The sequence below is a fragment of the Sceloporus occidentalis genome, unplaced genomic scaffold, assembly GCF_023333645.1.
Source record: "Sceloporus occidentalis isolate IW3139 unplaced genomic scaffold, rSceOcc1.0.p SCAF_5, whole genome shotgun sequence".
NCBI lineage: Eukaryota > Metazoa > Chordata > Lepidosauria > Squamata > Phrynosomatidae > Sceloporus > Sceloporus occidentalis.
The window spans coordinates 119,484,336-119,512,020 of NW_028316985.1; the positions used below are offsets into that span (position 1 = coordinate 119,484,336).

Consider the following 27,685-nt stretch of genomic DNA (forward strand, 5'->3'; position numbering starts at 1 on the left):
CTGTTGTGCTGTACATTTTGTTTCAGTTAACAGTTAGCAAAAGCATGGCTACAGATGAAAGAGATACAGAACGCAGTGTTCCACCTGAGGGATTGGGTAGCAATGCTGCAGGTACTGAAAACACAAAATGTGTGGTTTGCGATGCAAATTAAAGAGCTGGAATGTGCTACTTTTTTTCAGAGCTGCATGTATTTCTGTTTTCTCTGTGTTTCAATGAATTATACAGTCAATGTTTCTCTTGGGAATGGTTTGAAGCATAGCAGCATTCAAGAAGAGTTAAACTATTGCATGTTATGGAGAGACTCAGAGACTCATACAGGTTACTTTTGTAAATGTAGTCTGCAACTATTGGCTGCATTTCTCTAGTGTTACCATAGTCACTGCAGACAATTTCTTTGTTTGCAGATAGTCTCTTGGCAATCTAAGGCTGAGAAGGGATTCTCTCTGAAAGCCTGCTGCCAGTCATTGTACACCAGGGGTGGGGAATCTTTGTCCTTTCCGATATTTTTGACTCCAGCTCCCCAAATCAATTGCCATTGGCCACATTGGCTGGGACCTCTGAGAGCTGAAGTCCATCATCTAGGCTCAAGAGGGTCAAAGAGTCTCCAGCACTGCTGCAGACAATACTGAAAATGATTTGACTTGGTGTAAGGCAGGTTCCTATGTCCCTAAGAGCAGAGAAGGCATAAGTGTCACAGATGTATCAGATCATTGACTTCTCTCTCCTGGTATCATAGTAAGCCTCCATATCATTAGGCCATGTGTGCTAATGGCCATTCAGGAGATCTTTCCCATTGAAATTTGAAGGGTAATTAGCATTTTTTGTTACAAAATCCCATATAATTATTGCTTATATCCCATGGAACACACTGATGTTCCAGATCTGTTGAGCAGCTACAGACATACAAAACTATACCTCATAAGGACATCCATCTAGGAGTACTTTGTATATACATATATTGTCATGTTGATTGCAAAGGATAGACTATAAAATAAATGATTTGGATCAGCTATGGTAGCTCTGAGGTTGTTACATAATAAATTAGGCATTCCACATAACATAACTCAAAAATTTGCACACAGTAAGAGAAGTTACTCTAGGGAAAGAGTACCATATTGACACTGTTTTAGTCCAGGTCCTACTTTCTGTTTCTTAGCATGGATCATGGAAGTGCTGTCATTGCAATTATACAATAAACATGCACACACACAAAAAAGCAACGCTTAAAGGTGTTGACATAATTTCAGCTATGTTCACACATGAAATGGCTAGAGTAAGTATCTCAGAGCTTAGCATAGTGTTCAGCTTGTATTGAAAACAGTGGAAAGTAGGATGTGGATGAGAAAGGAGTTCTCAGCCTTGAAGGAGAAGACAACCTCTCCAAAGAAATCAGCTTCACTACCTAAGAAGGAAGGATACAGGAAACACACTTTAAAAAAGAGACACATTGCTGTTGCTGATGCGTAAGTAAGGCACTAGTAGTGAATTATTGATGCCTTGCTTACACTTGATTCATGCAAGGAGTTGGAAGAAAAGATGCAGCCTCTTATAAGATTTGTGCCAGGTCAATAACCAGTGGCATAACCCAAGGGCAAAGGATGGAAATTATATTGATGGATGCATGACAGACCTGATGAATAAATGAAAATAAAACAGCATGTATCTTCAGTATCTTAGAAACAGATGCATTTTCAGAATCCTGAATATAGTTTTGATTTTGTCAGGAGCATTTCATTTTTACTCTTTTTAGGTGAGTAAGAACACAAAATAGCCTTCCCGGATGAGATCAAAGAACCATTTAGTCCAGAGATGACACTCCAGATGTACTTTGGCTGCAGCTCACATAATCACTCGCTATTGGCTATGTTGCCTAGTGCTGACGGGAGTTCTAGTCCAACAACATCTGGAGGGCTGTACATTTCCCACCCCTGCTGTGTTCTGTCATTCTGCTTCATGCAGAGGCTCCATTTAGATATTGACACATTGACAGACCTCATTCTGTATGAATCTGTCTTTAAATTCCCTTTTAAAGAAGTAAATGCTAATGGCATTATTGGCAGAGATGTCCATAAATTATCTGTGTGAAAAATTATGTTGTACTTTCTGTAATCTGTGCCAATCATATCCATAGATAAATCCAAAATCTAGCACTATATAACACACAGAGAAAAATGTTTTCCTTCTGTTTTATTATTTGGTGCTAATTTTTTGAAGTCCAAAATGCTCTTTGGTGATACCTTTACTAGGCTAACCAGAAGGCTTGTGACTGAATTAAGTATCTTCAAAAATGCAGGGGTATCTATGGAGAGAGTCAGAACAGAAGATGGTGCAAAAGAGAACTGCAATTTTATGGCTTTCTTTTACACCTTTTGTTTCTGTTGTTTCTTCCCTTCTCTTTTTTTGGATGGAGTGGTGGGGACTGAACTTTCTGCCCGAGTGAATAAATTCTCACATAACTTTCAAAACCACAAGCCAAAACCATAACCACAGGTTTATGAACTCAACAATGTCACTTTGATTTCCTCTGCATGATTTGTTTTTTTATCAGTTTTCTGTAAGGCAGAAGACAGTGAGTTCAAAGGCCAGCATAAGGTTTTCAGCTCTTCTGGTTGCCCTAATAAAGGTGTTGTCAATGTGTATTTAAGATTTTGCTTTTAAAAAATGGTCAACATGGTTACTCCACACCTTTCAGGTAATATTTACTTGTTACATTTACATCTTGCCTTGTCTCAAAAGAGAAAAAGGAAGCATTTCTATTTTTATCCTTTGAGGCAGGTTAGACTGAGAAATAATGTCTGGCCCGATGTTACTCAGTGAGCATCAATAGCCAAGCAGAAGATGTGAACCTAGGTGTCCCAAATCCTGGTCCAATATGTATTTTAACCATTGTTGTTGTTGTTGTTGTTGTTGTAGTAATGTGCCTTCTAATCAACTCCAGCTTATGGTGGCCCTATCGTAGGGTTTTCTTGACAATATTTATTTAGAGCAGGTATACCTCGGTAATTTTATAGACCATTGTCTCCAGCTTACAAGTTTCGAATGCTTTACACTTGTTTACATAGAGAAAAGATTGCACAAATGTCTACATGCAGAAACATGATGTGAGCATTTTGTTCACACAATATTTTCCAGAGCTGAGCCCATAGCTGGTAGCAGAGCATAAGGTTAAACCTGGCTTTTTAAACTGTTCACCATCACCACAACCACAACCATCATCAACACTGCTATCAACATCTTTCTCAATCACTAAAATGTCCCTGGACAGCATAAAAATAAGTAGGAGCACCCAATACCTGGCGGCTAGACAGTGGATTGTTGCAACATGGAAAGTTGGAAGGAAGTAGAGAGAGGAAGGCCACATGCTAGATGGATAGACTCTATTAAGAAGGTCATAGGTATGACTTTGCATGAACTTAGCAGAACAGTGGAGGATAGAAAGTCTTGGAGATGTCTCATCTACAGGATCGCCATGGATTGAGATCAACTTGAGGGCGGTTAACAACAACAACAACAGCAACAACAAAAATGCTTTCTGCAGGTTTTCCATTGGTTCAGTTGGTGGGTTGATGATAGAGATATTGGAAGGAAAGCCAAAGGTTGCAATCTTGTGATAGTTCTATCTCTTTAGAATTGCAACTAGTGTGGATTTGTGTTTGTTTTGCTGTGATTATTGTGCAGTGTTCTGACATGAAATTATTCAATAATTTCATAGTGTGTTGAAGTGTGCTGTGGCTTCCTTAGATACATTGATTCCTCATCTTAAGTTTTGTTTTTTTCCAATGGGGCTTTACACTGCCAAACTGCCATTTTTATTTCTCTAGTTGTATAGAATCATAGAATCATAGGAGTTGGAAAAGACCACAAGAGCCATCCAGTCCAGCCCCTTGCCATGCAGAAATAAACAATCAAAGCACTCCAGGCAGATACCCTTTCAGCCTCTGTTTAAAAACTTCTTTAAAAAGAGATTCATACCACATTCCAGTGCAGCGTATTCCACTGTCAAACAGCCTTACCATCAAGTTCTTCCTAATGTTTAGACTGCATGCTTTTTTTTGTAGTTTGAATCCATTGCTTCATCAACTAGAGCTTTATTACATGAGAAAAGAAAGCCAAAATGGATCAGTGGCTCTCTCCCTGTCTCTCCAAATGCCATTGAAGTACTTCCATTCTCTTCAGGAGGGAAACAGTCATAAAAGTGTGTCTTTTGTTGTGCTGGAAAAATCTATATGGCAAAACCCATATGACCATCTTTCTCAGGAAGGAGAACGGAAGTGCTACAACAACCTGAAGAGGGTCAAGGAGAATACCGCTACTCTCCTAATTCATTTTGGCTTCCTTTCCCCATGCAATAAGGCTCCTAGTCTATGGATCAGCAAAAAACAGTCTTGCTCCTTCTTCAATATGACATCCTATGAGATATTTAAATATGGCTATCAGGTCACCTCCTATATTGGGTTTTTATAAACCTGGAAATCATAAGAAAGTGACAGTGGAATTTACCTCTTGGCAATCTGGCAGGTATGAGAAAAGCAATAATGGAGAAAAATTAAAGGCACTCATCCTTTAATTAGACAAGGAAGACAAGGTGCCAGACCTCGTTTGTGTAAATCATCATTAATACGAATTATGTCAGAGCTAAGCTGGAAAGTTGAGCATTAACAGTGGAGGCTGTTCTCTCTCCTAGCAAGCTCAGACAAGTATCTTCAAGCATCAGTCTGTCTGTGGGAGCTCCGTAAAAGATGCTTTACAGTAACTGCACTGGAGCTTATTTTTGCTGAACTGGATGGAATACAAGTTAAATTACTTTATTAGATGGGTACTGACCATGGAGGTGTTGACTATAAAATAAATACTCTGTTAATTTGGGGAGGGGGGGTCCCCATCTTTGAATAAACTCAAGGACTACATTTCAACTCATCTCAACCCAGATTGACCCTTTTCCAACCCTGACTACGTTGGGGCTGGCAGGAGGGCTGAGTCAAACAAGTAAGGAGGACCATCATGGGTACAACCTACGCACTGTGATGACAGGTAGGTCCTTAAGAGTGCCTGAATTGGAGTGCACTGGTTACAATTGGCAGTACTCCTCATCCCTTTCTCTGAGTAGAGGGGTGAAAGGCAAGAGCTTAATCTGTCCTGGGAGCACCTAAAAAAGGCACCAACCCTTTCTGGTGCGGCACTGCTTCTGACCTTTTTGAGTGCCTGGACAGAAGAATAGCAGTGGTGACAGCTGTTTGGCACTTCCCCTTCAAAGAAGCACCAAAAGGAAACAGGCTTTGGAGGATTTGAATAAGACACTTGTATATGTTTGTCAGCTTTTCTGGGTTAAAATCAGACGTTATCACATTTAAGTTAAAAGCTATAATAATTGCTAATGTAGTCACCATTTTCTTTGCTTACCCTTTTCATCCTTTTTTACATGTGCATGTTTTCGTAGCTCTGCCTGCACCTAGTCACCTCCCCGCCACATCGCACAACCACCATTTACTGTAGTTGCCTTCTCATCGATGCAGCCGTTAGGGTGAATAGAAACAGTTATGCTTGCTGGAATTTTGTAAATTCTGTGACCTCATTTTCCCTTTGCTTCATCCTTTGTTATATGCCCCTAAATCTTACCCTTGCTTGGCTTATCCATGGGTCATATCAAAATCCATAATTCTGGCTGCAAAACTTGCCTTTGACTTACACTCGAGGTCAACTTCTAGTTGAGTGTATATATGGTAATAATTTAAACAAGCACATGCCAATCTAGCACTTAAGATCTCATGCTCTAGGGCCAAATCTAGTGTTTCTGTGGTCCTCAGTTCAGCCATCTGGAGTATATCAGATAGTGACACCATCAGCTGATGTTTCCTACCTTTTCTGTGGTTGAAATGTTCCCCCGAAGTCTCACATACTCACTTAGAGCCTCACTTAAAAGCTGTGAGATAAAGCTGGCTGAAATCTTTGGGTTCCTGCTTTTGCCTTTAGTTCATCCAGAAGAAACAGCCATGGTTCTTCTGGGCACAAAAAGCCTTTTTTGACCCTGCTCCCAATGTAGTTTGAATACACACTGATATCTGATTACTTACTTTCAGAACAATGATGAACTTCTCCCATTTTCTACTCAAATTCAGTTTTGAAAGGATTTCTTGCTTTGAGATGAACAACTGGGTCAGCGGTGTTTGGAATATCCTACTCTTTATTCTCTGCTGAAAGAATAGCTAGTCTTGAAAGTCTATCTGTGTTAAGACTCACTTTGATGCTTCTAAAAATTACCTTTATCCAAAAAAAATAAAAAAATAAAAAAAAAATACACTGCCACAAATGGTATAACTTTCTAAGATTACTTTGCAGCCTACCTGATGAAATGATCTGGAAGTCTCAAAAGCTTGCTCACATTTTGTGCTGGGTGCTTAACAACTGTTTCACACTAATATGAGTTTTGAACCTGCCAAATATTATACAGCTTTTTCAGAGCAAGGATCACAGTATGAACTCTGCATTTCCTCCATGCCCTCTGCCCAGTATATATAAAATACCATATTTGAATCCCAGCTTCTCTGTAAAGCTTACATAGTTATCTTGAACCAGTTACAATTATACCTCACAAGATTGTTGTGAGAATATGATCCTTCCTGTCTTGCAGGGTGAAGCTGTGGGTAGCAGATTCCCATGCTTCCTGCTCTTTCTATGTAACATTAAAGAAAAGGGGAATAAGCCACCCCTCCCGACTCCACTGCTGCAGTGTCACTACTTCTGAATAGTAGGGTGCCACAGCAGCAGTAGCAGTGGAGAAGAGGTGAACACACCCTGTTGGCTGCAGCCTCTGGAAGCTCTGCCTCTGACTGGGGCCCCAACCCCTGCCTAGAGGTCCTACCCCACACACTGGGTGACACCTGGGGCAGGGATGCCACTTTGTGTGGCATCTTACACCAAATTTGCTGTTCTTTGCCTCAGTGTCCTTAGTAATAGTGTAGGCACAAACCCAAGGGCACTGTGAATCTGAAAAAAAAAAAAAAAAACAGGGCCTACAAAGATTTTATGGCAAGTGTGGACTTACCCAAGGTCTTTCAGAGAACCCGGGCCTAAGTCATATCGTGCTTCATAAGGCAAAACTGGTACTTTGAATTTTGCCTGGAAATTGAGCAAAGGCTAAGTGAGAGAAGCCTCTTGTTGAGAAGGGTGGGCTGGAACTCACCAGCGCTGTTTGTTCCAGATGGTGTTCCTTGCATTGACAACACATTCCACGACTCTTCTTGATACCGCTGGGCATCTGGATGCTTCTGTTTGTTTCTAATGGGGTGATATTTTTTGCAGTCTTTTCCTAATCTTCGTTGCTTTACACATTGCTAACATTAATCTGCACTGACAGACATCTGGAATGAACTTGGTCAGCTGTTTCTTTTCCATAAGTTGGGTGTGCATTTGCTGAACTTGAGTTCAAGGTATACGGATGCTCTAAATTCAAACTCCCTTAGTGGTCTGCAGCAGTATTCTTCAGTGCCTTAAGCCTGAATGTAATGCATTTTCAAATGAGAGAAATACATGGGTTATTCTGCCCTGGTAGAGCAAAAATAAAAGATTTATGCCTAGAAGCTCTTAGGGGCCCCAGAGGCTATTGTTCACCTTGAATCCAAACAGAGAAAGTATGAAGCCAGCTTGAGCTGTTGAAACAACCTGATAGAAAATGTCAAATGTGTGTTAATATTGCTGATACTTCTTTGAGGGTTCCTTGCACAGTCACTTTCCCTTGTCCATGCCTTTAAATCACAGCTAATCAATGCTGAGAAGAGGATTCTTAATAATGAGGCTGCTGTCACACTGAAAAATTAATGCAATTTGACACTACTTTAACTGTCATCCTATGGAATCCTGGGATTTGTAGTTTGTTTTGGCACCTGAGCTCTCTGACAGAGAATGGGAAATATCTCACAAAACTACAAATCCCAGAATTCCATAGCATTGTGTCATGACAGCTAAAGTGGTATTGAATTGCATTGATTCTGCATTGCAGACCTTTTCTTACCATCCAAAGGTTCTGTATAGTGCAGAGCATGATGTGGGTCTGGGCCAGGAATGCATAGCCTTTCAGATATTGTTATACTGAAATGCCCATTATCTCTCACCATCCATCCATTCCTTTATATATAGTTCTCCCAGACTGGGCCTCAAGGCAGCTTACAAAAAAGCAGAATACCATACATGCATACAGACACATACATATAAATTCAAGGTTAAAACAGCATTAAATAATAATAGAATTAAAACCAACTATCATAAATTATATGTTATCGCACCATTAGTTGTGTCAGCTAAAGCTGATGGACTCACAATTCAACCACATCTGGAGGGTTTCATGCTCTCCAGTCATGTTATTGACCATGGTCTTCTGTTGTGAAGAAACAATGATTTTTTTCCAGGCCTTTGAACAGTTTGATAGTTAGTAATGCTTCATTATTGGGAACTGATGGGCTATTAGTGTTCTTAGAACCTTCTGTATAATATCTATATGAACCACCAGGATGGAGCCTCCTTTCAGATTTTGAATATGTCTACAGTATGGCAGTAATATTTCTCCCTTTCACCCTGCTCAGCTAAACTGGGGGAGTGCTTTTGAGTTGCTGTCTGCAACTGATAATGGATGAAGGTGAACAAACTGAAGCCCACTGGGAGAAGATGGAAGTGCTGTTATAGTTAGTTAAGTGATTCATCTGGTCAGTGAGACAGTGTTCATCTTGTGTTGAGTGGGGTTACACTCCCATTGAAAGATCAAGCTTATAATTCTGAAAAGCTACCAGATCTCTGGTTTTCACTTTGAAGGCCAAGTAGTCTCTTTGGCTCAAACACAGTTTACTAAGTGAGGATAGTACAAGTTATTACAACTTTGATTTTTAAAGTCTCTCAGTCAATATGGCCCCGGGGATGACTTGGGAATTTGGGACTTGCCTTTCCACAAATCCTAGAAAATGTAGAATATGGGAGCTCAGGCTGCATCTTCACTGTAGAATAATGCAATTTGACAACGTTTTAACTGCCATGTCTCAATGCTATGGAATTCTGGGATTTATAGTTTTATGGGATATTTAGCCTCTGTGAAAATGCTCTAGTGCCAGAACAAACTACAAAGCCAGAATTCTACAGGATGGATCCATGGCAGTTGAAGTGGTGGCAAACTGCATTAATTCTGCACTGTGGCAGCAGCTTCAGATTGAAAAGTAGCTAATGGATGTTTAATAAGTAAATCTGAACTGGTTGTGTGTTCCTTCCCGGTAGGCATCTGAGACCAAAATTTCTGATATTTATGCCAAGAAAGAGTATTCTGATTTGAATTTAAGAAAGAGAAGATATTTGAGTTGGCTTTCAGTAAGTAATCTTGGAGAGCCTCCATGAGAAAGACTCTCATTCATGCTGAATCTGTAAGAGACAGCATAGAAGTTATACTGCTTAAGTAAGTAATAGGGAAAGGGAAAGAAGTCAGTTTGTCTTTCTCTTACATCTGAATTTTCAAAATTCTTGTGTTCTTTCAGTCAAATTTATGAAGAAATGTGTAAACCTTGGTAAATTTATCAAATTTGGTAAATTCATCAAAAACAAACAGATACAGTATCACAACCCTCTCACAAACTCTGGAAGGCAGACCTTTATTGGCTTACAGACAGCCTCCAAATCTTAAACAACTAATAATTTACAACAAGATACATAAGATGGGTGGTAATAGAGGGATAATACCTTGGAACAAACCCAAGTGCCAACTTTTCCCCCATTGTATGCCGCTCTGGGAGCAATATTATAGGCACCAATAAGATTGATCAGTCAATTTAATTATTTATTTAATATGCCACTTTTCTCCCAGGCTGTGAACCTCACAACATCAGAGGTACAGTTACTTGCACTTCCTCCAATGTGACATATGCCATCTTTTGCCAGCAGTGCTCCCTGTACACTCTACATTGAAGAAATAGTAAGCCATGTATGGGTCCTTGCAATTCTTGAACAAGAAATTACATAGAAGGACTAGAGGAACAGCAGAATTGAATTATATTCACAAATTCCAATCCATTAGCAGAGGTATGAACAAAGACAATGGCTTAATGGCACACTACATATGTTAATACAAGAGTCCTTGCTACTGTACACATGACAAAAGGAATCTTCCCAAAGAGAGTTTGGAGCTCAGGTAAAGTGGCTTTTAGTGCTCAAATTTATTGCTTTCACAATGCTTTCCCTGACTGACCACTGTAAAGATCTGAAAACTTGTTTTGTTACACAGCCCTTTGAAAATTTAGGGCCAGGATCATGATTTGCATCTTTCTGGATCCTCTTTATATTCCAACCCACTCCGACAACTGTGTAAATATGTTTTATACCTGACCCTATGATTCCCAAACTCTGGCCTTCCAGGTGTCTTGGACTTCAGCTCCCAGGATCTCAGATCGGTGGCCAAGATGGCTTAAGTTTCTGGGAGCTGAAATCCAAAACACTTGGAGGAACAGAGTTTAGGAATCACTGCCCTAACCAATTCTGAAGAAGTCTTGCCGTGATCAGGTCACTATAAGCCAGAGCTGACATCTGAACACATAACAACACAATATCCTATTGCAAGCCTCTTCTGACCAACCTAGGATGCTGAATATGTTGAATTCTACAGTTGACCACCTCTACATGAATAATCTACCTCAGTGATCCCTTAATATCAACTAGGGTTTGATTCTAGCATCCACTGTGAATACCAAAATCTGTGGATGCTCAAATCCCATTATATACAGTGGCATAGTAAGATGGTGTCCCTTATATAAAATGGCAAAATCAAAGTTTGGTTATTGGATGATGATGACTGGAATATTTTCAAGCCATGAATGGTGGGATCCATGGATGCAGAATCAGTGGATAAAGAGGGCTAACTGTAGTAAGCTATATTTTTGTAGCTTGTCTATTTTTATAAGCCATTTGGGCTGTTTCCTCTGTTTGTTTCTTGTCATATTCTCTTAACTTCATCTGGAAATTTGGGTTTCTGACCACAAGAGAGGCTTCTGCCTACTCATCTAACTAGCCACTTAGTGTCACTACTAGGATTTTGTGCCCTAAATTTAAAGCAGCTAGAGCACAGCTTCCAAATCAGTCAGTGCATGTCACTTACTATATAAACTCATGTATAAGTCTAGAATTTTTAGTAAAAAAGTTGACTCAAGAAACCTGACCTCTTATCCACAGGTCAGTGTAAGTACTGTACTTAGACTCTTATATAAAAAGGAATCATCCCCTGGTGAAAGGCAAGATCTGTCCTGGAAGCGCTGACCCCTCTACTCTCTCATCCATTCAGCCTTTATGATGAGCACAAACAGTTATGCCTGCTGGAATTTTGTAAGTTCTTTGTCATTGTTTTGCTTTGCCTTTGTTAAATGCCCCTAAGTTTTGCCTTTGACTTATGCGCAGGTCATATCAAAATCCATAATTTTGGCCCCCAAACCTGCCCTCCACTTATATATGAGGTTGACTTTTAATCAAGTATATATGGTATATAAATCCCATTGGTTCAGTAAGTCGACTGTAGTTAGAGGTTTGATTTGTTCTTACTGAGAAGATACCCAACAATATCCACAAAAATAGAAGATTTACAGCTGAGGGCTACCTCTTCTGGCAAAAATGGCCTGGTAGCTCACAAATTTCCCAGGTCCAAAGACAGAAAAAAAGTGGGAGAGTGGAACCTGTGATCATTATCACCAATTGTTTGGAGGCCTGGACTGGTTCTCAAGGCAAGAATTGGTGTGAGAAGTACTGATGCTTTTAGAAAGCTCTAAAGGAGCCATACTATCACATATGAGAGGGGAGTGAAAGGTTGGGGCTTATGTATTTTGTTAAGTACTCTTCCACCTCCCTGGCCTTACTCAAACACAGTCTTACTGACTTCAACTGAGAAGGAACAATTCCTGCTAGAGGCTTCTTTACTTTCCAAAGATGTCTGTGGGTGTTCCTTTCCCCCCCCCCGAAATCCAAATATAGCCCGTGTATTTTCAGCTTGATCCACCAGGCTGTGCCCACACAAACTTCATTTGCTTTAAAATATTCCTTTAAGTGATTTGGGGGTAAAAATTTTCCATCAGTGATCACATAGATAGAGTTATTTCTTTGAAGAGGATCAAAGGAGGAAAGTACGTCTCTCTCTCTCTCATCTGCAGTTGTTCAGAATGATCAATTTGCTTAAGAAGCCTTGTAAGTAAAATATTCTTTGAATTATGGAGGGAATAATGATCTTTTAATTCTGATGCCACATTGTTAATAGTAGCTGATTTGTGATTTAGTTCTAATTTCCCTTGCAAGATGATTGATGAAGGCATAATATGCTGTATTTCATATTTGCAAGTATGAGCTTCTGTTGGTTTTCATTACGTGTTCACAGGGTTATTTCATAAGAATCTATGCAAATTAGACTTGGATTGAAATACAACAGTAAGAGGATCAATTATTCCATTATTCTAGTATTCACTTTTTCATATAACTGGTAGTATTATCAGCTTCAGCTATTTGCACATTAATAGGAGATATTAGACACATACGTTGACTGGCATGTAGATTCGGCATGAATTATGTGACTAATACTTTTATTTCCTCTTAAATTGCCATATTTTGATCCCATATGTTGCAGAATTGAGAGATGCATCTAAAAATTAACAGCATACCTGACTTGTTAGCTAGACCTTATTGAAATGCCCACTTTTTAAACAAATAGGCCAATTGAAGATTAATTTAACATTTTTGTTCATTATGCTGAGATTAAATTTCAAGTGTGGCAGTCAGATAGAGTCTCATCTTTTATACAGGAATGGACTAGAAGCCTTAATAACCATGTAACATTAGACTCCAAATCTCTCCATGGGCTGAATCTAATTGTTATTGCCAACTAAAGTAGACCCATTGAATAATAAGAATTTGGTAAATCAACACTTATGCAAGCCTTATTGAATTAATGGATCTGCTCTGCCTCAGAGTAGCAATTTAGTTATGTATGATACCATCATTTTGTAACAGTTGTACTGTGTTACCAGCAGGCACTTGTATATGTCCACTCATAAGGAAGCCCCACTGAATTCATTCAGGCTTATTGACTTATAATTTTGTATAAGATTGCTGTCTAAGGGCAACTGTAAACAAGGGGAATATTTCTAATGCATGTAGGTGCAAAAGCAAACCAACATTGCCCAGTATTAATTGGATTACTTTTAATCATGATAGTGCTTGGAAATTCACCTGCATACAATACAACCTAAAGGGTTACTTATTGTTTGTTTATTTATTGTTACCAAACAATAAATCCTAGACTGACAGTTGGATCACATCAGGAAAATGAGGGAATACACTGAAATATTGATCACTTTTCATATAATGTAATTTGTTCTCATTCTTTGATTATGAACATTCTGATGAATTAAGAAAGGTGTTGGGTTTGTTTGGTTTTGTCTGCTAGGAAAGTCAAAGCAGGTAGAGAAATTCCTTGGGAATAGTCTAAGTAATGCAATACTGCCTTGATGAATGCCTCCTATGGGCTTCAGGTCTGCAAAAAAGCACACAATATATAAAAACCATTGAGTCACAACTTTATGTATTTTCCTTTTCTTTGAGGGTGGAACACCTTGGTATCTTACACTTGTATCTGGCTGATTTTGCTTTTAAAATAATTTCTCTGTTTTCCTCTGTAGTCAGATGTGACAAGTATCCCCCGACTGTGATTGTGAGAGGAAAATGTATGAATTAGACAAAATGCAGCCAATCAAAGGTAGAGATGGATGTATATTTCAGGTTGGTCTGTCTAGCCCATGGTATCAAGGGTGTCTCAAAATCCTCAGATAAAGGTTGCCTATTTTTAGTATTGCCATTATAATTATAAAAATTCCTGGTGTGTGGGTAGGACCAGAGGAAGTTTGGAGCCTGGTGTGTTTGGGTTTTTTTCCGTGTGTGAATCAGGAGACAGAATTGGTCAGATCAGAGTGTGAGGGCAAGAGAAAAGGTTTCCCCTTCAGAATACCTGGTTTATTCTCAAATATTTCCAATCCAAAGCCAACATTGAAAACATACCAAAAAGGCAAGTAAAATATTTGATGGTTAGCAACTCTGGGTTTCCCCCAACACTTCTACCTGTGTTTCTTTTACCTGGATATACCAGGGACTAAGCCTCAGATGGCTTTGGGTTTCCTTCCAACCATATGGTTCTGATGGATGAACCTATTTCCAATTTAGCTCTCTACTTGCCTTTCATCTGTTCCTGTTTATCTGACAAATCAAATTACGCTATTGTGCCTCCTAGAAAGTTCTATACTGTGTTAGTATCTGAGTCAAAGTCTGGCTTCAGCCCATACTCTATCATATCAGTGTGGTTGTTTTGAGACCTGCCTGTTTCCATGGCACATTGATAGAAGCAAGCAATATGTCCAGGGCCTTTAATTTTTACATTACACTGGATCAGGTGTCCATTATGAGCTGGAGCCATGTGCTCACAATCTTCAGGAATGTTGCCAACTGAATAAAATGCATGATATGGAAAACTTAACTATTTTCTTCTGAAACTGCAATTAAATAATCATTTGGCTTCTTGCACTGTAGACCTGAATTATAAAGACGCTTTTGCTTTGTAAGTGTGTGTAGGAGTTTAGCTTGTTAGCACAATAACAAAAGAGGAATCCACATTTTTCATGCTGGTGGACTTTTTTTTAAAAAAAAACCTTTCTTTGCACTGTAGTTAAGCAAAAATTTTATGCATAATCAGAAACAACACTAACTTCTTATTTTTTTTTATTTTAATGATAAGAATGACATATTAGAGTACTAGGAGTTGCTGGAGAAGTATTCCAATTTCCCCAGTCTTCCAAGCATTCCCAAAGATGGAATGTGGATATGGTCTACAACAATTTAGAGTATGTTTTCCTCTTGTGGCAGGTGGCATTTCTCCCTTCCTCTCCTAATCTTGAACAGACCCCCTTCAACATTTCACGGGTGAAAACTAGTGCACCTATGACCAAGCAACATCAGAGTGTGGTGAAGATGGCAAAAGTTATTAATGAGGAAGAACAGACAAGCCAGGGGAGGCTGCAGCTGTTTGCTTTTGCTTGGGCCTACTGGGGAGGGCAAGATCTTAGCTCTTCTCCTTTCTTGCCTGCTGAGTTAATTAACTACTTTTGCACTTTGAAGTCAGTTTGCAGCAACTGAAGCAAGCCAAGAAATGGGAGACTTTAAGAACTGCTGGGAAAATGGACTGATAGAAGATTAATTGGGATTTGGGGGTTATGCATTTTCCTAGTTTTCTGCCTCATAATTGTACTTCAGATTGTGCATTCAGGTTTCCTTATGCTTTATTAGACTGTGATTCTTTTTAGATGTGAAAGAGTGGACTGAACAGACCACTGCATATTCTTTTCCACCATAACTGCTGTTTTGTTGCCTGACAAGATGACCTTCCTCCTCTTCTCAAGCTTTAATCTGGTGCTAAGAAACAGAACCCATGTTAGGACAATGTAGATCATTGGTTCTCAACCTTCCTAATGGCGTGACCCTTTATTATAGTTCCTCATGTTGTGGTGACCCCCATAAAATTATTTTCATTGCTATATGCAAATATGTGTTTCCCGATGGTCTTAGGTGACCCCTATGAAAGGGTCATTCGACCCCCAAAGGGGTCCCGACCCACAGGTTGGGAACTACTGATGTAGATAGTGTGATTGATGCATTTCATTGGTTGGCCTTAAACTGTGTGGAAGTTGGACAAAGTACAGGTATACCTCACTTAATGAAATAGTTGTGCTCCTGAGCATTACGTCTTTAACAGAAAATTTGGTACCATGTGCAGAAATAAAATGGAAAGCATAGGGTTAGGTTCCTGCAAAATAAAAATAAGAGCAGTTCAACATGTAGCAGCAATTTTTAAATTCAAAATTAACAATATGCACATGTGAAATAAAACAGCTAGGTCAGTTAAGTCTTTCATTAGCAGATAGAACCTTCTGAACCTTCTAGAAGTATTCCAAAATATATCCAGGGATGGCTTCTTTTCCCTTTCACTAGCCACCACTTGTATTATGATTTCTGTTCTGGTGGCCAAATGTGTAGGTGTATGCTGTTCCTAGCTGACGAGGCATGCTTATCTATTTTTCCCATTTCTCTCTGTTTTTTGGTTTACGCCTGTACAATAAAGAATTGTCGAGGCAGCTGTTGTTTATTTTGCCTGTTGTAGGCAGGCACACACAGCTACAGTAGGATTAGCAAGAGTAGATTCTTTCCCAGCTGAGGCTTTATTGCACTGTTTATTGCAGATTTGCTGCTGACACCGAAAGTCTGTTTCGCCAGCCTTCATGCTAATGCTGCTAGAAAGCTTCCAACTACACAGAGGACAAGATAGGAAAAAGTTAGGGACGGACACACATTAAAGCACTTTATAGAAAGAGCTTCTTTTCAGTGACTTTGTTAACTAAGGTTTGCCTTAGTTAGATGGGGAAACCTGAGGGTTTTTCCTAAAATTTCAGATCAGCAGAGTTCAAGACCAAGTTTAGGGGTATCCCAAAATAAACCAACTTCATCCATATTAAGTGAATGACTATCACTTTGCTCTTTTGGGAGAAAATGAAGCGTGAAGCTTAGGGATAACGTTGCAGTGGAAGTAATGGGTGACCCAGTCACCAACAACAGGGACCCTTTGGAGATGGCACATACATCAGGTGCTGTGCAGTATCCTGGTGTCCCCTTATGTACCTCAAAACATTATTTATGATTATGATTCCCTCATTTTTAAGTAAGCAGTTGTACCATGGAAAACAAGAGTTCCAGTCCCTTCCCCCCCGATTTTGAATTATATTTCATAGTTAGCTGTATGTATTCCTCTAATTCTGCCTTTGAATAACTGCTAGTGCAAATCTTTTTTGTAAATTCAATAGGTTTTCCTATTGAATGCTTCTGCTGCACCATCTGTTATTGCTTACATGGCTTCTTGGCTTTTTTCTTTTTTAAAAAACTTCTCAGTACAATGTGATACGAGGCAAAATAAAACCTATTTAGTGCAGTACATAAAAGGATTTTCCCAATATGCCTTAGAAAAGCTGACAGGCTCTTTGACAGTAATCTGATGTTGTTTGGTAACTAGAAAAACAGGGACATTTCTAATTGTTACTTTATTCCATGCAGGATTTTGCTTGCTAGAAAGGTTAACAATTCTCTCTTTCTGGAAATTATGATGAAGATAGCTGCTGGTAGTTCCAAAATTATATCTGTCCCTGTAAATCTTTGGTATTTAAAATTGTCACATCAAACATTTGGGTATAAACAAATGATTGTGACTGGATAGATTTGAAAACTGGATGTGACATTGATGTTGGACCAAACAAGCATGACTATTGTAGGAAAAATCTAAGCCTTTGCCAACTCTCTACTGTTCCACATATGATTAAGGTAAATTAAACAGCTTTATCAATAAGATTTTGTACAACTCTAAAGCTAAAGATTGCTACAGCTTGTCTGAATGAAAGGATTAGGATGCTGGAAGTAAGTTAGGAAGCTGCATCATACCTATACAGACGATGCCCAGTTAATTCACTGTGTCTGAAACCAAGTCTTTTCACACCACGCAATTATAGCACTATGGTCCCACTTTTACTGCCATGGCTGCATCCTGTGGAATCCTGGGATATGTAGTTTGTTAAGGTATATGAATTCTTTTACTGAGGATTCTAAATACTCCTGCCTATGCATATCCCAAGATGCCATAGGATAAACCCATGGCAAACAAAATGGAATCATAGTGCAATAAAGGTGTAGTATGAAAGGGTCCCCGCACATTATCCATCATTCTCAACCTATGGTGATGTGATTTTGTAATGCTACTGCCACATGCCTATCAGCCTGGATCAACTCTAGGCAACCAAATCCAAATATTTGCTATGACCTTTTCTTGTGTGTGTATGTGTCTTCAAGCTGCCTGTCAACTTATGATGACTCCATGAATTTCATAGCGTTATCCTGCCTTAATTATTACATTCTTAGTGTAAAACAAACAGGCATGTTTCCGGGGGGGAGATGGACAATATTACAAATCCCCCTTGTAGATTCCTCCACTGGCTACCAGTTCAGGCCAGGGCTCATTACAAGCTTTTGGATCTGATATTTAAGGCCCTGCACTTTCACTTCACCCAGTATCTGGCAGCTCAGCTACTATGGCATGTGCCATACAGGAATTTAAGATTTACAGGAAAAGGATTATTGGTGGTTACACCAGCATGTACGGCTTTATCAAGACTGTGAACCTTTCAGGATCTGGGTCCGCATTTGTAGAACAGTCTTCCTTTGCAGCTCCAGCTGGAGGAGAATCTAACCCACCTTTTGTAAAGAGTAAGGACCTCCTTCTTTGAGTTGTAGGATTGAGTTGCTGAGCGTGCCTAAAGTAGCCAAGATGGATAGTGACCTATAAGGAGTTTTTTTTTAGTACATTAGTATATCATTTTAATATTTAAGCATTTTATAGTGTTGTGTTTTGTCATCACTGTTGATTATATATATTTAATATTCTGCCTTTTGGTGGGAAGGGTGCTATAAACAAACACTGTTATTGTTATTATTAGGTAATTATTTGTTTTCCAGTGGAATTAAAACGACAACAGTGGGGATTCTGCAAAAAGCTAATTTCCCTTAGTCTATATATCTATGATAGTAACCCTATTCAAGTATTCTGGATAAGGTTAGCCAGAATGCAGGAGGGAATTAAACATATTTTTCTCATCCCCTCCCTCACTGCTCCCCACACAGTTTAGATCCTGGGTTTCCAAATGTTTGAAGAGACTTTACTGCATGGGAGGGAAACTGTGAAAGATTGGGGGAACACAATAACACTTTAAGGGTAAGTAAGGTTCTTCTATTCAGACTGCTACTTTCTACATGAGAGGAAGGAGTTGGCAAACTAGCCTGTTCTTTCTCCTGTATGCATTCAGGTAATCCCAATCTGAAACACCTGAATAGGGTTTATGTTTCATTACTACCCACATTTGGATGGATCGGTGAAATGGTGGTTTCAGTAGCATGGTTGCTCAGTCTTTAAACTTTACTTTGAACTACAGTACATATTTGCTTTGTGCACAGACTGTCAGAGCACCAAGCCTTCTCAGTCCATTTACTGCTTTCTATTAATGTACTTTCTGCATTATGTCATGGTTTGATGCATTAATACCCTTGCTTCTTACCTAAATAGCTTCTCAAAATTTAAAAACTTTTGATTTTGTTAGGTTTTTCTCAAACCCTGTTATAAATAAGTAGGCATTCAATAAATAGAATGGCCAAGTCTAAATCTGAACGTGAAGAATAAATTAAAAACATGCATTTCTTCTTTCTGTTTATCCAGTGGGATTAGGGTGGGCATAGAAAGCAGCTGGGAAAGGTAACAAAAAGCCTAAGGGACTGTAATAAGTGGAACAGAATTTGTTACTGAAATTCTTTGAATTTTATTTATTTTTATGTATTTTTACAAAAGGAGGAGCAGGATTCTCCACCACTACCCCCCCCCCTTTGGAAAATGTCCCACATATTTCTTCTATCTGTCACTGCTACTGATAAAATGTAGTCCTTATTTAATGATACATAACACTCCAGAAAGAGATGCTGTATATTAAAAATGGTTGGGTGTTTTGATAAATGTGAACATCTTTGCAAACTGAGCAAACAAATGCCACCCAGAATGCGTGAAGCCTTAAGGCTAACAGAATTTGCTCTTCATTGCTTTTTTCCAATTTGCCCTAAATAATTTTTATATCCTGTTTTGCAGCGGCTGATCAAAGCCAGACTTAACCCTTCATGTTTATTCACTGAGCTCTTAAGGGGAAGGCACTAGGTAAAAATTATATTGTTTCTCTTACGGTTTGTGGTCTTGGTGAAGTAGTTGCTTTTCTATTTGCGGGGCATTTATTGACCATAGTGTTATCACAGCAAAATGCAGAGGGACTCCAAATGATTTTATACAGTAACATTGAGATTCCCCAAGGATGAAGAGATTAACAGCTGGTGTACTTCTCAGTTGACTTAATATTTATAGTTGTTCCCTGTGAAATTCTCCCCTGAGCAATCACTGATCATTCAGTCAGCTTTGGACTTCTTCTGACATAACTTTTGCAGGGAAGGGCCACTGCAACTTGTTTTCTTCTAAATTATTCTGGTAACGTTAAACATTCTGATTCTTGCAAAAAGACACCAATGACCAATTCCATCCCTTCTCTTACCAGTAATCATATATTTTCATCTTCCTTCCTTCCTTCCTTCTTTGTTTATATCCTGCCTTGATCCTAAAATTCCAGGTTGCTCACAAAAATAATATAAAACAGTTACAATTTTTTAAAAAAAATCTTGACAAAAATATATTATTAATTATATTGTATTAATACAATAACATAACCGTCTTGCCCAAGCTTCCAAACCAGCTCCTTCCATCTGGCCTAGAATTTATTTTTTTAAATAGTATTATCAGAGCTGCTGCTACACTGCAGAATGGATGCAGTTTGGCGCTGCTTTGATTTTCATGGCTCCATCTGATCTTGAGATTTGTAGTTTGTTGTGGCATCAGAGCTCTCTGACTGAGAAGGCTAAATTTCTCACAAATTTCTCTTTCTCTTCCTACTTTCTCCCTCCATTTATTTCATTTGCTCCAAACTCATTTCAAAGACCCTCACACACACCTGCCTAGTTGGGTGCAAAGAGGTGTTGGGCTCAGAGGCAATGCAGATCCCCAATGGGGCGCACCCTTGAAGGGTGAGAGTGGACAGATCACCCACCCACCTCACTGTCCCACCGCTGCCCACTCATCCCGCTGCCCACCCATCCCACTGCTCCACCGCGGGACCCTGATGTCATCCTCTTTTCATTGACCTCCTCCCATACCACCCCATACAGAATCCTTAGGAATGTTTTTTCCTCCCCCCTCTGTACCTGACATAGGTCTTTCATCCTTCCTCTACTCATCTTCCTACTCCTCCCCTCCTGCCAGGATTGAATCTCTCCATGGCATTTTATCCTGTTGCCAAGTGTGAACAGGATAATATCCCACAGAGATTTGATCGTGGCAAATCATAGAAATAACCTGATTTCCACACCGGGTTATTTCCTAGTGTGAATGGGCCCTCTGTATTCTTTACACAGTCTTAATGCTTCAAGTTGAAATGAAAGCTGCCATCTCATCTTTGGACAGTCTGTAGGCAAATACATATAACCATTTACCAGGGTCCCTTTTAGACTACACAGTTATAGCACTATGATTCCACTTTAATTGTCATGGCAACATCCTATAGAATCTTGCGATTGGGAGCTTTGGGAGGAGCATTTAGGATGCTTAGCCAGAGAGCTCTAGTACATCACCAGGAACTCCTGAGATATAGGATATAACCACAGTGTTTATCACACTATACTCTTATAGTGCTACTATTCCACTTTGGCTGCTCTAGCTGCCTCCTGTTGCATTCTGGTATTGGCAGTTTTAAGGAGGGGGGATTCAGCCTGAGAATTCTAAATACCCCTCCTTAAAACTGCAAATCCCAGAATGCAACAGGAGGCAGCTAGAGCAGCCAAAGTGGAATAGTAGCACTATAAGAGTATAGTGTGATAAACATCCATGGCATAAATGCCAGAATGGGGTAGTGGTTTGAATGTTGGACTACAACTCTGAAGATCCAAGTTTGATTCCTCACTTAAACATAAAAACCCATTGGGTAATCTTGGGCAAATCACACTCTCTCAGCCTCAGAGGATGGCAATGGCAAACCCCCTCTGAAGACACTTGCAAAGGAAACCCAATGATAAGATTGCTTTAGGGTCACCATAAGCCAAAAATAACTTGGAGGCACTCAACAACAACAACCAACCATGGCAGTTAGTTGAATCATAATGCTGCAACTGTAGTGTGAAAGGGCACCTGATTACCACTTGTATTTTGTATGTATCTATATATTGCAGAAAGATAACATGAAAGCATGCATTTCATCATTAATAATTTGAACTGGATAAAGATTAGCAAAGTATATTCAGGTATATTAAGGTGTTTTGTACGAATTTCTGACAAGGATGAACAGAAGGGTCACAAGATTAGAAATCCCAGGAGGTCTTGCATATCCTCAAAAAGTAAACTGATTCAATGATTCTATGCAAAGAGGTAAAATGTATTAAGAATATTTATTACAGTTACTTTTTAGACTTCATACTAATTGGAGATAGGATACTTCTGAGTAATAATCACATTTTGATTTGAACCATAGAAGGGAGACCCCCCCCCCCCCAATTCCTAAATATTACCCTTGAGGAAATATTTTTAAATGCAAGTCAGTTTCATTGGGGTTTGATTTGAAATAAACCAGTGAGAACCATTGGTGAAATAGTTTAAATTTATCTTACATTTGTTATCATTGTTCTCTCAAACAAAATATCTGAAAAAATGTTGTATCAACATTTCAGTGTTCCAGAACAGTTTTATTTATATGGATCTCTAAAATTAAATCTTCTAAATCCATCTCCTGTGTGTGTGTGTGTGTGTGGGGGGGAATCAAAGCAAATTTTCTGTCATTTATTCTGAGGGGAAACACACTTTTAGCTACAATATCTTCATTAATCCCCCCCTCCTTGTTATTTGAGTAGTAGCAGAGGCACAGGAATTGCAATCTGTTGGTGAAACCAGATGCTTTACATTGTAATTTGGCTTCAGTGATGTGATTAAAGGGCAGACAGAAAAATGCTATCTAATTTCTTGCTATTTCAAGTCCCAGAGCAAATTTAATTAAGTAAAGGTTTTCTTATGAGACAGTGTGTTAAATAACATTTGTTTCAAAAAATGAAATAAAAATAGCAGGAATTAGTTTCTGCTTTTGAGCGTTGCAAAACAAACAAACCAATAGCATTATTCAATCTTAGTTTTTTAAAAATCCTGAAATACCAGTTTACAGTGTTGCTGGTTTCTTAAAATATTTGTACACCACTCTTCAACTGTAATGGTTCTGAAAGCAGGTTGGAATTATAAAATCAAATTTGTAGGCTAATTATATTGCCTAGATTCAGAATATGACATACTATCAATGTTATAACAAACAATGGTAGTGTATAACTAATGTTTTTTGGGGTCTCCTTCACCCCAAGAGGGTTATCTGGTCCCACTTCTACTGCCCCTTTCATGCCTAGTTTATAAGTAAATTCAAATGACCATTCATCATGTAAAAACAAACTAAGACATTGTAAGGTCTTTATTGCAAGATGTTACATTGATCACAAATTTGGCAGGCCAAGTACTTAGAAGCAACTAGTTTAAATAAATGGTTATACTTACATGCTTTAGAAAATTGTGTGTGCCTTCAAGTTGCCAGTTGACTAATGGCAACCTCATGAGTTTCATAGTTTTTTCTTAGGAAAGGAATATGCAGAGGTGGCTTTGACCAGTTCCTTCCTCCAAAATATAGAACACAGCATCTGGTATCAATTGGTGGCCTCCCATCCAGATAGTACTAACCAGAGCTGACTCTACTTAGCTTCCTAGGTAAGAGAGGATCTAGGACCTTTGGGGTATTTAGGCTCAGTAATTAGTTAACTTCATAAAAAGTAAGGATGAATAAAATTATTGGTCTAGGATTTTTAAAAAATAAGTTTTTACTCTCAGGATGACAAAAACTAAAATAGGATGCATAAACAAACATGATGATAAGATCCATATTTAGTCACAGAAAGCACACTCTTTCTCTCAGTCAGACACAAAACCAGGACTCCTGGGCCTCCGCTGAAGTAATGAGAAGTTGAAACTACAATTGTGTTTGAAGGAGACACAAGTGGAAGTGTCCCATCCATTCATCACTACCATCTCACATCCTTTGCAGCCACTGGGAGCAGGCAGTGTATATCAGGATTAGGTTGTCTTGTAGCTATTGAGAAAGAATGAAAGAAGAGCCATAAATATATACCTCCAGGTGTCCTGTTTTGGCAGGGACTGTCCCAACTAATCCTCTGCCAGCCCACAATTTTCTGCTCATTTTAAAATGTCCCAATTTCTTTTTTCTCCTCCTCCCACTTTCCCCCTTTGTGCTCAGTTTACTTCAGTCGCTGCAAACTGAGTTCAATGTCCAAAAATAGTTTGAACTCAGTTAATTTGGGGGGAGAGGGTTGAGGTCAGGGGACTCAAATAAAATCAAATTATTGCAGCCTTCTCCTAATTTGTCTATTTTTCCTCTTTAATAACTTTTGCCATCTTCACTGCTTTCTGATGCTGCTTGGCCACATGTGTCCTTTCACAGTTGTAAAATGTTGGAGTGTATGCAATCACTCACTGCACAGCTTGTGTATACAGAGAATCAACTTTCTAAATGGTTAATATTATCAGTCCTTTGTATTTGATAAAACTTCCAATTTTTACTATACGTTAGAATGCATGCTAGGAAAAAAATACCACATCTGTATGAGTACAGGTAACTGAATATTTACTACATGGTTATGTTTTGAACAACAGATTTGTACAACTGCCTATATGAATCAAAGCACAATGTTATTTTTTTAGAGCTGTGAATTCCAACATGTAGTAAATACTGAAATCTTAAAGGTCTAACGCTTCCCCAATGTTGTTATCAAGTGAACTGGTCATTTTTATTAGCAATCTCTGACAAATGCTTATTAAGGAGTAGTCTTTCAGGATTATTTATTTTCCCTGTTTTGTCTTCATGTTAAGAATTTTAAGTGGTTTTTTTGTTTTTTGAGTGTTAAGTACTTTTTCCAAGGGTTGTTTACTGAATCAGAAATATTTAATGCTAGCTAGAGGATTCCAGAAACTAGTAATCCAAAAACATGAATTTTCCAAGCTCTGTATAACATTGGAAACAACAGATGACTTTACAAGAGTTAACAGCAACATTACGTTTTTTTAAAACAATAACATATTTCTCAAGGAAGAGGGTAATTTCTGTTACAGACAGAATAGGGGAACTGATGAGGAAACACAACCTCCAGATGAACTATAAACAGACCAAGAAGATCCAGCAAATACTGCACTCAGCGAAGTACAGGAGGGACTGTCTTGCGGCTGCAGGAGTTTAACACATATCATATGCAGCTAAAATACCATCAAGCCTACATAGGGATCACCAAATGCAGCGTCCAAACACGAATCAAGGAACATGAGAGACACTGCAGACTGAGTCAGCCAGAAAAATCAGCAGTAGCAGGACATGTTAGGGGTTGTTCCCACTAGGTGAAACCCCGCATTCTGAATCGAATCCAAGGAGTGGCGTTCCTATTAGGATCAGATTTAAACCTAGAACGGTTCTAGAGCAACCCGCAATCGTCCCCACTACAAATCAAATCGTAGAGCGGGATAAAAATTTAAATCGAATTTTCCTCATTTAACGCGTGTTAAAAAAACACTAGGGTCCGACCTACGTTTTTCCCTTGATTCGAGTTAGGAACCGGAGCATTTAAATAGGAACGACAACCTTTGAAATCGGGTTAGATGGATGGGAGGAGCCGAGTGCGATGGGGCTGGCCTTGGGGGAGTTGCCCTTTCTGTCCCCATCCGTCATGGCTGTCGCCATTTTTGCTTCCCTCACCCCTTTGTCCGCTGTGGTCTTTCAATAAGAGATAAGGACTATTTTTATTTTTTATTTTAATGGTTTACAGGTGCTTAATCTCTTCAGCGCTTTAAGCGCCTGAAGTCCCGGCTGCTCAAGCGCCTGCATCTGCCGGTGGATTGCAACCTCCCCTCTGTGTGGGGAGAGCCCATTTCTAACGGAGGAGAGGCAGGAAGGGAAGGCTCCTCTCAAAGAGGCATTCCCTGCCCGCTTGGGCTCTGATCTCGCCCAGACAGGGAAGGGAAGGCTCCTCGCGAGGAGGCATCTGATCTCGCCCAGGCAAGGAAGGGCTCTGATCAATGGGGGGGGGGGATAGAGCCTTTCTCCCTCCATTTCTCAAATGGAATCTGCCTTCTCCTCCAACCCTGGAAAGAGAATCTTTGGGAAGAGTGCTCCCTCCCTGCTTTTCCAGCAGCCTCCTTCATTGATCTCTGGGCTCTCTGAAGGGATTCTCCCTGGCTGTCTTTTGGGAGACATGAAGAGGGGATGCTGTCATGGAAAACCTATCCCATAGTTCCTCTGGAAAGAGCTTGGGTTTCTTAAATTCGCTTTTCCAGAAGCCTCCCCCATTGATCTCTGTGCTCTCTGAAGGGATTCTCCCTGGCTGTCTTGGGAGACATGAAGAGGGGATGCTGTCATGCAAAACCTATCCCATAGTTCCTCTGGAAAGAGCTTGGGTTTCCTAAATTCGCTTTGCCAGAAGCCTCCCCCATTGATCTCTGTGCTCTCTGAAGGGATTCTCCCTGGCTGTCTTGGGAGACATGAAGAGGGGATGCTGTCATGCAAAACCTATCCCATAGTTCCTCTGGAAAGAGCTTGGGTTTCCTAAATTCGCTTTAAATTCGCTAAATTCACAAACAGTCAATGAAATGGAAACGATGCCAAAAGATAAATCGCTTCCAAATATTCCGGATTAACGTTACATCATTCTGACGTACTATTGATTCACAGCTCCAAATAAGGTATGGAGGAGAAGAATCGCTTTATTTAAACACCGATTTCATGCCAAGTAGGAACGCTTGCAGGTAAAAACTTCGATTTAAATAACCAGATGGGAACGATGAACAAAGCGATTCGGATAGCGGGATAAGAACAGTGTTATTTTGAATCGATTTTATTAAAAACGTTGTATTTTAAATCGTTTCAAATCTTAAGTGAGAACAACCCCTTAGAAACCATCCTGGGCATAAAATGCTGTTTGAAAACAACAACAACAACAATAATAATAATGAAGTTTATTATTATTATTATTATTATTATTATTATCCTTTATTTATAAAGTGCTGTAAATTTACACAGTGTCTGAGCGGTTTACAACTGTAAGCTAATTGCCCCCAACAATCTGGGTACGCATTTTAGTGACCTTGGAAGGATGCAAGCCTGCTTGAGCCCTTTTACTGGTATTGAACTCGCAACCTTATGGTTTTGAGTGAGTGGCTGCAGTACAGGCATTTAACCACTGTGCCACCAGTGAAAACATTGACATTCTGGACCAGGCCAACAACTATCTGGTCAAAATGCAGAGGAAAGCCATTGAAATCCACAAACACCTGGGCAACTTCAGCAGGAAAGAAGAAACCCTAAAAGTAAACAAAGTTTGGCTACCAGTCCTGAAAAACACCAAAATGAAGACCCAACAAAATGCAAATAAAACCATCCAGGGTCAGGGTTTTTTCCAGCAAACAATGAATCTCTAATTAAACAAACACAAATCCTCTTTACATTTCATAGAATCATAGAATCATAGAGCTGGAAGAGACCGCAAGGGCCATCCAGTCCAACCCCCTGCCATGCAGGAAATCCAGATCAAAGCATCCCCGACAGATGGCCATCCAGCCTCCGTTTGAAGACCTCCAAGGAGAGAGACTACACTACACTCCGAGGAAGTGTGTTCCACTGTCTAACAGCCCTTACTGTCAGGATGTTCCTCCTAATGTTGAGATGGAATCTCTTTTCCTGCAGCTTGCATCCATTGCTCTGGGTCCTAGTCTCTGGAGCAGCAAAAAACAAGCTTTCCTCCCACCCTGAGGCCTTGCCATTCAACAACAGAACAATACACAGATTACACAGATTAACATGGAAATCACTCCTCCCAACCTAGAGTCAC

General features: G+C 39.4%; 1 protein-coding gene across 6 annotated transcripts in view; it reads left to right on the top strand.

Moving 5' to 3' along the window:
- Nucleotides 1-27,685, top strand: part of LOC149312744 (capping protein-inhibiting regulator of actin dynamics-like) — an 84,210-nt gene that overhangs the window by 4,156 nt on the left and 52,369 nt on the right. For 4 of the 6 annotated variants that reach the window (XM_089525265.1, XM_089525267.1, XM_089525268.1 and 1 more), the window contains exon 1: nucleotides 12,062-12,193. The exons of 1 other annotated variant lie outside the window; for it this stretch is intronic. In XM_089525265.1, the coding sequence (XP_089381391.1) occupies nucleotides 12,169-12,193 (25 nt within the window). In that variant the 5' untranslated portion in view covers nucleotides 12,062-12,168. Of the gene's footprint in view, nucleotides 1-12,061; nucleotides 12,194-27,685 lie in introns of those variants that run through there. One more of the 6 variants, XM_089525271.1, reaches the window with a different exon arrangement.